General features: G+C 42.2%; 1 protein-coding gene across 4 annotated transcripts in view; it reads left to right on the forward strand.

The window, feature by feature from the left end:
* ATP9B (ATPase phospholipid transporting 9B (putative)) overlaps positions 1–16,709 on the forward strand; it is a 148,924-nt gene that overhangs the window by 65,242 nt on the left and 66,973 nt on the right. For all 4 annotated transcript variants that reach the window (XM_070420485.1, XM_070420486.1, XM_070420487.1 and 1 more), the window contains 3 exons: positions 1,329–1,409; positions 1,733–1,808; positions 5,427–5,503. In XM_070420485.1, coding sequence (XP_070276586.1) covers positions 1,329–1,409; positions 1,733–1,808; positions 5,427–5,503 — 234 coding nt within the window. The remainder of the gene's footprint in view (positions 1–1,328; positions 1,410–1,732; positions 1,809–5,426; positions 5,504–16,709) is intronic.

The following is a 16,709-nucleotide window of genomic DNA, read 5'->3' on the forward strand; positions in this document are numbered from 1 at the left end:
TTTTCCTATAATTTAAGTCTCTTTTTTTAAAAAATATATTTTATTGATTTTTTTACAGAGAGGAAGGGAGAGGGACAGAGAGCTAGAAACATCGATGAGAGAGAAACATCGATCAGCTGCCTCCTGCACACCCACACACACACACACCCGGGGATGTGCCCGCAACCAAGGCACACGGCCCTGACCGGAATTGAACCTGGGACCCCTCAGCCCGCAGGCCGACGCTCCATCCGCTGAGCCAAACCGGTCAGGGCTTAAGTCTCTTTTTTATTCTCCTGAGCTTTTTCAGTTATCTTCAGGTTACCTGACATCTGCTGATAACTCTCACAGTACTAATAAAATGGAAAAGGAATCCTGGTCCTCATGAGAGGACACAGGACCTGCAGACAGGAGCAGGCCGAGGCCAGGGCACTACCACTGCCCTGTGCAGCCTATAGGCAGCAGTGCCAACAGGAGCACGAGACAAGGACAGGCTTGAACTCCTTACTCTTCACGTTTATGGACCAATGTCAACATCCCAGTCAAATTCAGCCCTTCAGTAAAAGACCAATATTTTAAATTTCTGTATTGAATTTGTCCAGCTTTCTGAAGCCAATTAGAAATATTAAAAAAACAACACTAAAATATCAATAATTAAAAGACTGTTGAAACTTTACCTTAAGAAAAGCGCAAGTACAAGTAATCTCCATTAGTGGATGTAATTTACGCATTATTGTTGGGGTCCACATGATCAATTTGAAAAATGCACCAGCGTGTTTGGGTCATCACAGACTTATTTGGTCACTTTCCACACACACTCATTTGCCTGCCCCTGTCTGAATTCAGGTGTGCTTCACATCTGCATGCTTGGAGCTTTGCCTTACAGGCGGTCAGAATCGATGTGGGGTGTGGATTTGTCCAAGTCCAGACAGATGAGGATCTTTCCATGTTGTATATTCCTGGTGATCCAGTAAAAATCATTGTGCGTCATTAAAAAACTGAAATTTATTTTAGATAGATTGCTAACGGTAATATAGCTCCTGTTGTTTTAATAAAATTAACCAAACTTTCTGTACCTTATCAGCATCTCACAAGTGCTTTGGAAACACACCTGTCATCAGGTAGCAGTGCTCTGTTAGAATCAAGAGAACTGCCCCACCTCCCTTGAGCTTAGAAATGGTTTCTTTTAGTTATCTTCTATCCTAATTCATAATGTTGGCACACAAAATATAAGAAAATCAACCATCACTTTTGGTAAATAATATAGAAAAATATTAATTGGTAACTGAAAATTTTAAAGAAACTTTGTTTAATTTTAATGTTACTAATTTAGGTACTCTGTATTCCAGGACCTGTTTTCCATCAGTGCTTATGTCCATGCTCAGAAGCCACAGCTGGATATTCACAGCTTTGAAGGCACATTTACCAGGGTGAGTTAAGTCTTCTGTTAAATCAAATACACTCATTGTGTATGTAAGTTAAATATAACAAACTTTTATTTAAAAGAGTTGTATCAGGCAGATTCTGCCCTGTAGTTGTTGTTCAGATGGGGAGAAATTCCTGGTTCTTCCTGCTCTTCCATCTCAGAATTCTCTGTCTCAATTCTTTTTTTCCATCTTATTTTGCATTGCCCTTTCACTGCTGGTCAACTGGATCCAGCTGTGGACTTCTTTTTAATGCTATAGATAGCTGAAGTGTGAGTAATACAAATATTGGTAACTTAGTATTGTTTTCCTTTTCTTTTCCTGAACAGGAAGACAGTGATCCACCCATTCATGAGAGTCTCAGCATAGAAAATACATTGTGGGCAAGCACGGTTGTTGCATCAGGTAAGAAATAAGCTCTATTTTTATTGTTAATTCTCACATAATAGGTGATGCTTTGTGTTTTTGAGTGACTCCAAACAAGTGTTTCTCAAAATGCCTGGCATAACATGGAAACTTTACTAAACATACACTCCAGTTCAGTGAGTGTCAGACAAGCCTAAGAGTCTGCATCTTAGACAAGCCCAGGGCCAGGGCTGACAGTGATTGTGATAAATGCAGAAAATGAGATGAAACATTTGGAAATTTTTATAGCAACTCATGAAGTAATTTAATGTTAGAAAAATTGGGGCATATATTTTCTTGTTTTTATATTGTTTCTTTTGTTACTTTATTGTTGTGGTATTTTACAGAACTAGTCCTCACAACATATTAATAATTTAAAAATAAAAACTGACCCTTTATCATTCATTGTTGGTGGGGCCCCTGCTCTAGAAGTAGGTTACTCTGTCTAGGGTTAGGGTAGCTGGAAAAGCTGCTCCATGAGGACAGCCCCAGAGGGACAGCCCCGAGCTCTGGGACGGGGACAAACCAGCTTCTGGCTGAGCATACACGGGACGTGGGGACAGCAAAGAACCCACTGCAGCATGGGGTACGTCATCCACAACAGGGATGGGAGTTGCAGCTTCTCAAACCTTCTGTCTCATGGGCAAGTGTAGAGGATGTGAGGTAGGTGGAGAAATTCTGCACACTTTCTGTTGCTCTGATGTCTTCCCCAGATGTGCACGGTTGCCGGAGCCCCAATCTGGTGCAGGTCCCATCTGACACTCTGTGTCCCTGCATCATGTCTTTGTGTGGCTTTTCTCAGGCTGATTTATTAGTTTCATTGGAGCATGTGGGTATATCTGGCAGGTGTGTAGTGGTCACTGGTTCACTGTCACCACTGTGTCTCCACTGCTTGGTGCTTCTCCCCCCCACCCCCCAACCCCCACCCCTTACACAGGGATGCTCAAGCAGCTTGTATGTGAGGTTTTGTTGAGACTGACTCCAGGAAAGCATCTATAAATTGTAGCCAATCCTTAAGGCTGCAATAGGGGCCCCAGTTTCTTACTGTGTGTAGCAGGTTCTGGGTATGTGATTGGGATCAAGAAGGACTTTGGTTGCTTGATCTTTCTCTCAGTCTGTGTCTTTTGTTCTTCCCCTACATCTTGTCTTTCACATATGCAATCTTTCCTTAAGTCTGACAAATGTGTTATATCTTGTTTCCCCCTCACGTCTCATTTTTAAATTAACAGGTAACCCCTTCCCTACGTTTCTTTGATTGGCCATGTGTACAGGTTTACTCATTCTTTTAGCCTATAAATATATACCTTTTGTCAAAGAGAATGGAGGATATTTCAAACATGCTGTTCTGACCAGTAATTTTAGTAATTAAAATGCATGAGAGACTCAGAAAAAAATGCATTATTCTGACTCCAGCAAGTACTCATTTTTAGTAAGAATTAAATGAAATAATACATGAGTCTTTAACAAACTTGAATAGATTAAGTACATAAAATTGCACGAGGAATTCTGTCAAATTCTTGTGTATGTTATATTTAACATGCAAATACTGATTTTAGTCTTTATCTGTCTGAATGCAGTGTTTCCTGTTGGTCTTGTCATTTCACAGACTTCATCTGGGACACTTTAAAGTGTAATGCCAGCCTGGAGTCAACATCACTAGTCACCTACCTGCACATTAGGACAGTAGTTTCTAGCTTGATTAACTTTCAAGCCTTTTCTGAGATTTATTTGTTATAAATTAATTAGAAATAAATTAATTTTGCAATTTTCCTTGTTCTATTTTTATGCTTATTTTACATTAGTGACACTTTTATATTTTGATTAAGTTCAACTTAATTGGCAAATTAGGAAAGTTTTAAAGTATTATATCATTGTGAATTTAATATTTTTCTATATATATGTTAACAGACAGAATGTCTAGGAAGTTTATTTAATAACTAGAGGCCCAGTACATGAAATTCGTGGGCCTGAGGGGGGGTGTCCCTCAGCCCAGCCTGTACCCTCTTCAAATCTGGGACCCCTCGGGGGATGTCCGACTGCCCGCAGGGATTGGGCCTAAACCAGCAGTCGGACATCCCTCTCACAATCCGGGACTGCTGGCTCCCAACCACTCACCTGCCTGCCTACGTGATTGCCCCCTAACCGCTTCTGCCTGCCAGCCTGATCACCTCCTAACTACTCCCCTGCCAGCCCGATTGCCCCCAACTGCCCTCCCCTGTAGGCCCGGTTGACCCCAACTACCCTCCCCTGCTGGCCTGTTTACCCCAAGCTGCCCTCCCCTGCTGGCCTAAACGCCCCCAACTGCCCTCCCCTGCTAGCCTGTTTGCCCCCAACTGCCCCTCCCTGCCAGCCATCTTGTGGCGGCCATGACACCACCAGGGTGTGGCGCGAGGGCATGACACCACCTAGGCTTTTATTATATAGGATAGGATAATATATAAAGATAGCATTTGTACAGTTTAGAGTTCACTTCGCTTTCAAGAACACAGCTTCTCCAGTGACACACAGTTTTAAAAGGTGTGTGTGGAGGGTGTTTATTCTAAAACAAAAAAATATGTGTCCCCTCTACAGATTTCACTGCTTAGTAGTACTCTAGTGCTCTCTTCCTGAACGTCCTGTGGAGGAGGCAGTTTGTCCTGTGACTTGTGGAACATGAGCTGTCATTGTGCTTTATGTCCAGGAAATCCTATGATCGCACTTACTCAGAGGGTCCTGCCTAATGACTCACTAAATACCACACCTTAACTTAATGTGACATCAGGGCTTAATTATCATAGTTAATTCTACAATGGTTGTTGACTGTCTTTCTTACTTTAATCATATTTCTTACCTTCAAATTTTTCAGTTAGGATTTTAAATTATGCACAGCTGAAGTTCTAGAAACAGACATCCATGGTTTCAACTTGACATTTCAGGGATGCCTGCCTCTGTACCTCTTCTGCAATCTATAGGTTGTTCTGGGGTACTTTATGATTTCTTTTGTCTTAAGTTTGATGGACCACAAAATTATCATTTTTTTCTTGACACAATTAGAAAACCAAACTTTCAGGAGATGAATAAAAGAAACTAATCAGATCTAAATTGAATATCAAATATTTTTATAATATTTCTCTTATTGTTTTAATTGTATATGTGCCAAAATATCGGCAGAGGCTCTTACATTAGGGCTTTAATCTCTACAGTGAAATATACTCCTAGACTCTTGTTCACAGAAACTGGTTCAGTTGGTACCATCGTGGTTTAAAAGGTCACATGATGACTTTGACCAGTTAAGAACGTGGCCTCTCTTCATTTAACTTCAGTGTTAGAGTTACCATCTTAGTAGACAATAATGAATGAACAATGTCACTCTGTTTTCAAAGAATATTAGTACATATTCTAATGTAATCTGCAGGTAAATTTGTGTTGCCTAAGAAATCATTTTAGTCTTTCAAAGTTTATTTTAAAAGTTAAGATTAGGTTTTCTTGAACAAATCCAATCAAATGTGCTGTTGGATACATTTATATAAAATTAAATGGTGTAATAATATTTCCAATCAAATTATTTAATTAGAAAGTATTATCTCTGTGCTTACCATTTAAAGTATCTCTGTAAGGACCACTTTCGTGTTTTTGCAGGTACTGTAATAGGTGTTGTCATTTATACTGGAAAAGAGACTCGAAGTGTAATGAACACATCCAATCCAAAAAATAAGGTAGGCTAGATTAAGGAGCAACTGCTTTAATGAACTTGCTTTTTCCTTTCAGCAAGAAAGTACATGTAGTTCTGAATAGCCCATTCATTTTAGCTTAATACTTAACATAAAGTGACTTTCCAAAAGATTGGTGATTTGGGATAAGAATTCTCTGTATTTATGTAACAACATGTGCATACAGAAGAATTTCCCAAAGTATCTTTTCTTGGTTAATCAGTTTTATATGTCTCTTAAATTTTCATTACTGGATATATAATTTACCCATAATTTGACAGTTAATTGTGGGTCTCTTAATGTCTCCTCAATCTATTTACTTTACAATTGGCACTCTTTATTTTTATGTTAATGATTCGTTTTAAAATAAAGGAATCTGCATTATTTTTAGAGTACTTAATTTCATAGTGTTGTATTTTAAAACTAGTTTTATGTAAATTATTTCCATTTTAGAAGAGGTATATTAAAAACTAGATTTTAGTTTTAAAGACTGCTTGATTCTATTTCTAAACTAATTATATTCCTAAAATTGTTATTTATCCATTCAATGGGTGTGCATGGTAAATCATCCGAAGTTATCTAGGTGACCTTTCTTAAGTTTATGACCTCAGGTAAGAACTCGAACCCTGGCAATTGACTTCCTGGCTTATAGTCTGGGCATTGCCACTAACCAGCTCTTTGACTCCGGACATGTGGCTTAATTCTGTGTCTTACTACTCAATAAATGTTACCTATCATTATTATCTTTCTGTGAAGTGTTGACGAATGCCATAGATTTTGAACCCAACCCTCAATGTCAGTCAAGAAGTCCTTACTAAGAGGTTGTGCGCAGTTCTGGGTTCCACACATCCCTCCACTGACCTGACCCTGGAAAGCCTGTCCGCTGACCCTCTGCACTCACTCTTTCACCCTGTCTTCCCTCTCCCACACCATTTTAAAAAATAGCTTTCTAGATTTCCCTGGTGTTAGCAGGATGTACCTTATAATAGGAAGGCAAGTTTGGAGTTTTCCACGTTGGATTTAAAGCGTCACTTTGCCACTTGACAGCCTGACACATAAAGCAAATGTGCTCTTCCAGTGCCTGGTCCCTTCCTGGTGCTCAATCCATGTTCCGTGCCCTCCCCAATGGAAGTCGTGGGGGCAGTGACAGCTAAGGCAAGGCAGAGTGCTGCCCATACATGCACACACACTCACAAACATGGGCACACATGTGCACATGCACGCACGGTGCTGAGCACTTCTTTGCATTAGGTCACTAGTCTGCACCACACCCTCAGCCAAGGGCTGTCCTCTGGTCGCAGAGCAGGGAGATCGTAGAGCAGGAGGCTGGGGCTTGTCAGCCCATGTTCGTTTCTCCTTGAAGGCACTATGCACAGAGCTCCAACTACATATGGAAGCATTTGTGTAAATTAAGGAATAATCTTAGGAGAGAAATAAAGTCTCTAAATTTGCATATGCCATTAAATCTTTCTAAGTGTTAAATGTCAGATTTAAAAGGAAAATTTCAGGAAAAGGTTACAGGCTACAATGGACAGAAAGTAACAGATGTAATTTATCCAGGGAAGTATTGACATATGCTGGGTGAAACGAGTGTGTGATATGTGAGTCCCTAAGTAGAGAAGGGAAGACAGATTATTATTCACTGTTCGTATGACATTATCGTCTGAAGTCTGCAGCTCACTATTCTGACATAGCTTAGTAACCAACAAACTTTTGGACTTCAAAGAGTGCTAGTAGGAACAAAAAGTAAACATTTAATAGGGAAATCGAATCATTTACCCAGGTTTCACTGGACTTCTTCATGGAAGCAAAACTGTTCCTAACCTCAATTCTGAGAGCTATGTACATGGAGTGTAGGTGGGGACCTTAACCAATGTGGTCAGATGAGATTTTGTGGTGGAGCCCGTTGGCAGCCATCATTTGGGGTGGGAATACCAACTTATGAGAGTCATGTCTCTGTCCAGCTGTTACATAGACTGCCCTGAAACCACAGTGGCTATTACAACACAGGTTTCTTCTCTTCACTGCACACGTCTGAAAAGTTGACAGTTGCTCTGCTTATCATGGCCCCTCAGTGTCTCTGGAAACACATTTCCATGACCACAAGGTCAGAAGAAATGGCTGAGTCCATGCTGACCTCACAGCTTCTGCCAAGGAGCCATGTAGGTCCCCTTTCCTCAGCCAGAGCAATTCAGTGGCCTCGTGTAAGTTGAAGGACTCAGGGCAGTATGGCCCTACCTCTCGTGCAGGATTGAGAGCTGACTACCCACTGCATGCGCATGGTTAATCTCTAATAAGAAAAGAGGGACCTCGTCGAAACCCCCATGCCAGGAGTTAGGGTGGTGAGCAGGAGAGCAGCCAGGAAGGACAGTGGGAGAAGAGGGCATTTCCAGAGGCCAGTCATTAGCAGCACACTGGTGCTGCAGAGGTGAGGGGGACAGAGTCAGTGAAGAGAGGGCCATGGGATGTGCAGTTAGGAAACATTGCAGAAGTGACAGTCATTGCCATAGATCTATTGGTGTGCGATTCAGATGCAAGGACAGGTGGGAGCGCTCTTTCAAGGTCAGCTGTGTCAGGCAAGGGGAGTGTGTGTGTGTGTGTGTGTGTGTGTGTGTGTGTGTGTGTATGGTGTGGGGTGTCAGAGCACTGGCATCAGAGGGAAGACTGAACAGGCTTGGGGCGGGGGGTTGGTAGCCCTGGCACTGGAGACCCAGTGGAGATAAAAAACTGTGCGGCTAGGGTTTTATTGATTTTGTTTGTTTCCAGTGAGAAAATCAATATTATAAAACTATGAATGCTTTCAATAAAAGAAGAGAGGGTCTTAGTTTTTAAAGAACTAAAAATATTCTACAGAAAAATAAGTCTTGTGGGCATTCAGGAGGAGTAACTTAAATTTGTAAACATAAGGTTACTTAAAAGGAAGTTACATATTGTTATATAGAGAGTAGCTGCCATATAAACATGGCTTCTTTGATTTGTATAAAATATTTACAATCATCAGTCAGTCCTTCCCTCCCTGCCTCCCTCCCTCCCTCCCTCCTCTCTCACACCCTGTTTCATTTACTTGCTATTTTCATTATTAGTGCATATAAGAGGAACATGAAAATTCGGAAAATTGCTTGAAGTTCCTAGGATAAAAAACACTGCAGTAAAAGCAGTGCTGATTTAAGGGGGAAAAGTTAATGCGCAGGATTTGAGGTAATGAACTTGATGCAGAACATGGTAAGGGTTTGAGGCCCCTTCTGATGCACAGAGGACTATAGCCTCACAGTTGAGGCTTGTGAATTTCTGAGCAATCTACGGACCCAACTAGTGCTGGGATTTTCGGTTTGTAGCAGAGCTGGTAGCAGGTGTGTGGTTTCCTGAGGCTGATTTTCAAGAACTCCAAAGTGGAAGCAAAGTAGTGGCTAGTCTAAAATGGCAGGTGGTTGGGTGGGCATGTCAGGGGATTAGAGGTAACATGCATCCCTGCAGATCAGTGGAATCAGTGACAGCCCTATGGTTAGGATAGTAGACATCATAGCACTTCCAGCACCCACTCTCCCGAGGCTGTCCCCAAGAATGCTGTCTCTGTCTGGGAATGCCACCAGCCTTTCTTGCTCATGGGGGCATGAGTGTGTGCAACTCCCCACTGGCGTGGCATCTTCTTGAGGATGAGCATTTGTACTTTCAAACTTCTCCCAGATGGATGTTGGGTTTTAAACCAGTATTGTCGGTTGTTTCATAAAACATTTTTAAACTTACCATTCTACTTAACTGATGTCCCAAGCCTTATTTTGGCTAATTCTCTTTTTTGTCTTCATTTCATTCTCTTCTAGCTGCCTTTTAAAAGAAGGATGATGCTTTATATACCTAAAATCTAGAATTAACAGATATCATATTATTTTATTCCAAGTGTGCATTTAAAAAAAATAGAAATGAAGATTCTTTCTCTAGGTGCTGCCTTAGTCATCTTACTTTGTAAGACCTAGCCCACACAGCCTCATCTCATGCCCTAGGTGAGTGGCCCTGGGCTGCTGACATAGCTTCACATCAACCTACACAGCCCATCTGAGTCAGTGATTGGGTGTGGGGGGTTCTGACGCCACTGCCCCCTTAGGTCATGGCAACTAAGATGCACAAAGAATTCATGCATAGGTTCATTAAGCTATAACCAATTTCAGTGACTCTGACACATGTCCCACTTGAATTTATCCTTTTGGATTGGTCTTTGAAATTGGATCTTGAAGTCTAACTTGATGATTTTATATAATGAGAACATACAGCTTTATGCTTATTGCATAAGTTTATCAGAATACTTCTTTAAGTGCAGCATGTTTTATCCAGACGTGGGGATTAAGAATAAATCCTACAGTGTTGTTAGATGGAGGAACACACTGCAGTAAAAAGAAGTTCTTAGAGCTCCTTTTCAGGGTGAGAATGTTTTCCCTCCTCTGTCACCAATACAAACAGAAAGCAGGGAGATGGGTCCATACAAACTTGATGATTTTATTTTAAAACTTTGAACAAATCAAAAGTCTTTATTACTAAGCAGTTACTTTTATGATAATATTTGGTGAACGTTTAAATTATAAGGAGTGCAACTTGATGGACTGCTTTATAAAACTGAGCTTGAGATATATTTAATAAGATGACACTTGATTACATTTAAGAGGAAAAAAATTCTTACAGAAGGTTAAGAAAAATCAATTGTGACAGGTTGCCATTTTCACGCCATTCATAAGAATAAGTTGCTCCTAGCAAGAGCGTCAGGATGAAATGATAATACAGATTGCTTCAAGTGGCTATTGTCATCCCTTGGGCATATTGATTTGTGTTCCTAATAAAAAGATGCTTTCAGACGTCTCACTGACAGACAGATAGGTGATGTGTACCATTATGGGAATTAAAGCACTATGCTCCCTGAATTGTTGCAGAGGCGTTTCAGATAATAGAGCAAAATAGAATCAACTATGGTGGACTTTGCAAGTTGAAATTATCAAGGCTGTTTTGGAGAATAGCTTCTTATTTTTAAAAGGACAATATTTTAAAGTTCTGTTGATTTATATTAAAATATTACAATGGGATAACTTATTTTTCTCTTTCCTTGTGGTTGCATGCAGGCACGGCACCCTTAATTTTTTTAATAGTTGCCTTCTTGAATAATAAAATAGTTCCAGATTTGCATACTGGGTTAAAAATGTGATCATGTACTTCCCCAAAGCACTGTATGTTGTAGAATGTAGTATTGCAGGCAGTCCACGTAGATAAAAGGGCTTTTGGAATGCTTGCTTTGGTAACTGTTATTAATATAACAAATCCTAGTGTTTCAAGCCTCACCAGGAGAAGATGAACTAGACAGAGAAGCAGACCTGCACTCAGGTGACTCAGGAGCATGTGACAGGACAGGGTGGCTCTGGGTGACGACACACCCAGCTCACAGCACTTGCATAGCCGCATCTGTGTGCCACAGCTGCTCACAGTTCAGAGTTGCGTTAATCAGCATTGTGAATGGAAGTAAACTTATTATTTCAGGAAAGCCGTAAAGAGAAAAAATATGCTCAGTGTTGCAAAAGCAGTCCTGACATCGGGAGCATAATGCTTGTCAGAGGGAGCAGCCAGTATCCAAACTAGAAAATGGAGTCAGTCCTTAAAGGCCTCTTAAGTATGAATTTTATTACAAAGCAGGGGTTCTACATAGGAAACACAAGCATATTTATTATTATTTAAAGTCAGTACCTTGTATTTCACTAAAAAAGTTTACATAAATTTCTGAATGAGAAGAAGGGCTTACTAATCATTTCTTATTTAGTAAATAAGAACTATTTGGTAACATTTCATCAGCTCTGTTCAGTACAGCTAAATTCTCTATAATCGAAATTCTTAACAGGGAAGTATAATTTATTCAAGAAGCAAGTAAGTATTTCAATAATTGTTTTTGCTTTTTGAAACCCTTGGTTCTTTACTCCGAGGCCATAAAAATTGTTAGAAATTTGTGGAACTTGTGATGACTTATTTATCATGACATTTTAATCTTAATTTATAAGCTTACAAAACTGAGTATTTACTATTAACAGATTATTCTGAAGCATACCTGATTAAAGCCTTTTTGGATAGATGAGTAAGAATCATGATCCGAGTATCTTGTAAGATTGAGAGTAGAGAAAGACCAGTTTCAAAGCTTCTCTGTGGAACTAGAATGAAAGTGGGCACAGGGATGGGTGATGGTTTTGTGAGTGAAGACAGAAAAGGAAGGTAGTGCACTGTTGTTTTGAAATTCTCAGCATAGATGTCACTCTCCTAGGCATTGTGAGCTGCAGGCAGGCGGGCCTGTGTAGTGTGGATGTTGTGTCTTTATGCACATTGGACCCTTCCTGGTCAGCAGGCATCACAAACCAGCCTTTGCATGGTGTGGGCTCAGGCAGACTACACTGGGGAAAACTCCAAGCAAAGGTCAGCTGTGGACTCTGGTTTTCTTACCATGCCCCGCCTGGGAAGGGCTGCTAGAGCAGAGTTCTGGAGGGCCCACTGTTGTTCCTTCTCCTCAGAGAAGACGCTGGGCACCTACTATGCAGCACCTGGCAGGCTGTGTGGATGCATCTCCTTGGGGCTATGGCATCGGGGGGACACCAGTGCAGTGGGAGACCAAAGGGGAAAGGGAGCCCCAGCTCGCTGCCAGGACCGTGGCCACAGTGACACATGGCTCAAGAGCCAACCTCATGCAGCAGACCCCATGACTCTGGCATTTCGCCCTGGCTGCTATGTTATCTCAAGCCTCTAACACAGTGCCTGCCATGTGACTGAATGATTAAATTATTTTCCTTAAGGAGCAATTCATGTTTTTTAACCCTCTATAGATACTTTTTTCTAAGCAATATATTTTTTTTAATTCCTCAGAAACAAATCTTAACACATCTGGTTTCAACTTAATAGTCTTTTCATACATCCTATATCATAAAAGGCTAATATGCAAATTGTCCCCTCAACCAGGAGTTCAATCAGGGAGTGGGGCCAGCCAGCCAACCTCCTGCGTCCCCTCCCCCCAGCCAGCCTGGCCCAATAGACCCTGATTGGGGCTGGTCAAGTGGACTCCTCCCATGCACAAATTCGTGCACTGGGCCTCTAGTCTATATATATAAAAGGCTAATATGCTAAGTGTCCCTCCTACCATCCGACCGGTCACAATGATGTGCACTGACCACCAGGGGGCAGACGCTCAACACAGGAGCTGCTGAGCTGCAGTGACTTGGCAGCGGCGGTTCTTGGGTGACGCACCCCAAAACCAGAGAGGAAGGAGCCCGATTCCCCGTGGGGCCTTGTGATTTCATCTTCAGCCGTGGGTTATGTTGTTGCTGGGGCACTGTCGGGCCCCGAGTCTGGTTTACCGCACACTTGCATTTGCGTTCCACACCCTGTATGACAGCAACTTTACAGAGTGCCCTCTCGCACTTCGGGACCCCTCGGGGGATGTTGAAGAGCCGGTTTCGGCCCAATCCCTGCAGGCCAGGCCGAAGGACCCCACCTGCCGGAGGGACCCCACTCACTCTGCAGACACTAGGGAAGGACCGTAGGAGGTTGGCTCCAGGGCATGTCTGGCCCATCTCGCCCAGTCCCACCCTGCTGGCCACCTTCTAATTAATTTCCTTTCAATGTGCACGAATCCGTGCACCAGGTCACAAGTCTAAAATATATTCAGGGTGTGTTTTCCTATATTTGATTTGTTGACATTAGAGTAGCAATTGTATCAAACTTTCTTTTTTAAAACTGCATTAAAACATGTATATGATAAATTTAACATGAGATTTGGTAGCTTGCTTTCCCCATATAATTAGCATTGTCAGCTAATAATTACCTTTTGCAAATCTTTCAACTGCATCACATGAGTTTGACTTTCCCACTTAGTTATGGCCAGCTTGGGGTTCCTTTTTGAGGGCAGTTATTCAGATGCATCATTCTGAAAGGCTGGTTTTTAAACTGCTTAATACCATCAAAATTAAACCTTTTTTTGAAGCCTTGAAGTCAGAATGAATTCTTTGAACTTTCTTGTTGAACACAGTTAAGGCACAGAAACTTGTATGGGATGAATTGCCACATAGACATTCCTTTCTTTCACTGCAGTGGAAATTGGAATTGGTGTGCTTGTGCATTTATTAGTAACACTTTTGAGGAGTAATAGGAAAAGTTTTAAATGAGCCAGATGTGTTAGTACAGATAAATTATCCCTTCTTCCAGTGATCAGAGCCTTCTGGTTACAAAGCTTCAGTAAATATTAGGTGCAGTATTTACTCTTTAATATTGTAAAGTGGGGGTGGTGGGGGTGCTGTGGAAAGAGCTCTGAGGCAGATGGGTGCACAGTGTCCCTGTGGTGTGCCTAGTCCCTGGTCCCCTTGCATCTCCATCCCATGTTGAGAGCATTGTAACTAGGGGATGGAATGTAGTGTGATAGGTGCTCAAGCCTGTCAGGTGCTTCCCATGTCTTGAGGCCCTTCCCTGTTTAACAGTGCTCAATACTGTGTGAGCTGCATCCACGTGGGCTGGTGACTGATGGCCGGTCAGGTAGCTCAATAGACTGAAGTGTGAGCAGCTTCGTTTGCTTGATTACAATTTGTGTAAAGTGAGACCCAGATAAGAGTATCCTTCAGAGGATCATCTTCCTGAAACTCTTCATAAAGGTTCATTGAGCCACTTTTTGTTCCTGGATGAGGAGAGCATATTGGTAACACTTTGTTTTGAGGATGAAAGACCGGATAGATAAGTACAATGAGATGCTGATGTGGGATGGAGGAAGCTGGTAGCACCCAGTCACCTGTGTTAATTGGCTTTTACTCCCTTGAAACTTCTAAATTTCTAAACAAGCAAGCATGCAACACAATGTTACAGAACTGTAATTAACAGTCCTTTTCTGTTTATTTTTACTTTTTGAAACAAAATCTAGTGGGTCACAAAAATTTATGCTTCCAAAACAGTTAAAGAAGAGGAATTACTTATATTAAAAGTTTATAAATGTATAAGAAGGTTTCACCCTAGCACTTTTAAGGATTTAAAATGTTTTATACAGACCCATAAAAATGTTCATAGAACATTGAGAATGCAGTCACTGCCTAAGTGGCCAGTCAGTTTTTCATAGTGGTTTCTTTGGCAGGAACTAGGATCTTAAAAACAGGTGCATTTAAAATATCCACTTGCATAAACATTTGCTACACAAGTGGCCAGCACCCCTGGGTGCTGCTTCCTGGAGCACCTGGCTCCAGTGGTCCTCACCGGCCACACTGCAGGGCGTCAGTGCTGATCGCTTCACTTCTCTTCTGCATGGAGTGCTCACCTACACCCTCGCTGGTGACCTGCTTCCTTGTCCAATAGGATTCAGCAAACATGATGTTCAGCATCCACACGTGTCCCCAGCTCTCTCAGGCCTTGCTTGGCTGTCTCCTCCATCGGGACCCTTTTTCTAACTGTTCTGGTTTTCCACAGTCAGGATGGTGACTTGTTTGCAGTTCCACCGTCATGGTCAGGGCTTCTCCAATCTGTCACAGCACTGACCGTTACGTCTCTCAGATCCACCTACCGCCTCTCTATCCGCAGCCTCTGTCTGGCTGACATCATTTCCACCCAGGCAGCTCCAACAGCTGCTCTCCCCCAGCTCCCTCTGTCCTCATACTCTGCATCATCCCCTGTGCCACGTTTACAAAACAGTGCCTAGGTTAGTTCAGGGATTCCTTCTGCTCTCATGACAAACACCGAAAGACCAAGCCTCTGCTATCACCTCCTCCAGGTGTGCATCCTGAGTCGCACATCCATTACTCCATGCTTCGCCCTGCAGGCTTGCGTCTGCTTCTTAGCACCGGGCTTCATGATCCCATTTGGTCAGCCCTCTTGTGGCAGCCCCAGCACAACCTGTGCTCCTCCTGAGCACTGAGGGGAGGTGTAACTAGATAATTGGTGGTCTGTCTGTCTGTCTCTTCCTCTAAAGTGTAAGCTTTTTACCATAAAGATTATTCATCTCAGTGTTATCTGAGTAAACCCAGGATAACTGCTCATTTATCTGTCTGCCTCTCCCTCAAGCTTTTAAACTCTCTGGAGGCAGGAGCTGTGCCTTATTCATCCCTGTGTCCCCAGCTCCTCAGACACAGTTTAAATTGGGAGCTAACAGGATATAAGTAATCCTTATTCACACGTAAGCTATGTGTAGTCTTTGTCAGGGAGATGGCCATGTCTGTAATACAAATTGAATGAGAGATGTTGTCCTGGATACTATGGGTGGTCTAGTGTCTAGTGGTGTAGAGCACAGGGTGCGGACACAGCAAGGAGCACATTGATTGAGCGCTTGCTGCTCCACATGCTACAGGCACTTCCTGCATTGTCATGTGTGTGACTTGAGGTTTTCTATTTGTTCACGGGGTTATTATGTTACAATGTTTGATTGATGCTCGTATTGGCCCTTCTTTGGCCTGTGGGAGTCTCTTCAACCTGGAAGCTGTGTCCCATTATTGTAAACCCATCATCCTTCTTTTAAAAATATGTCTTGCTCTTTCTGTCACAACAAGATGTTCTAGACTCATCTTATATTCTTTGCCCCAGCCCTGGATCAACCCTGCCTTCCTTTAATCAGCAGAGCATGGTATTTAGAAGTCAGGATCTGGGAGCTGGGTGTGCTCATTAATGTTCAGATATGTTCCCAAGCCCACACAGTGGACAGACTGAGGGGATGGATGGATGGATGGATAGATGGATGAGTTGGGTGGGTGAATGAGTTGGGTGGATGGATGGGTAGGTGGGTGGATGGATGGGTAGGTGGGTGGGTGGATGGGTGGATGGATGGGTGGATGGATGGATGGATGGATGGATGGATGAGTGGGTAGATGGGTGGGTGAATGGATAAAAAGTGGATGGATGAAATGGAACTCCCATTTGACCCTGTGATCCCACTTCTAGGAATATATCCCAAGAAACCAGAAACACCAATCAGAAAGGATATGTGCACCCATATGTTCATAGCAGCACAATTCACCATAGCTAAGATCTGGAAACAGCCTAAGTGCCCATCAGTAGATGAATGGATTAGAAAACTGTGGTACATCTACACAATGGAATACTATGCTGCTGTAAAAAAGAAGGAACTCTTACCATTTGCAACAGCATGGATGGAACTGGAGAGCATTATGCTAAGTGAAATAAGCCAGTCAATGAAGGAAAAATACCACATGATCTCACTCATTCATGGATAATAAGGACC

The sequence above is a fragment of the Myotis yumanensis genome, unplaced genomic scaffold (assembly GCF_028538775.1).
Source record: "Myotis yumanensis isolate MYYU_CA2020_CCGP unplaced genomic scaffold, mMyoYum1.0.hap1 SCAF_7, whole genome shotgun sequence".
Lineage (NCBI taxonomy): Eukaryota > Metazoa > Chordata > Mammalia > Chiroptera > Vespertilionidae > Myotis > Myotis yumanensis.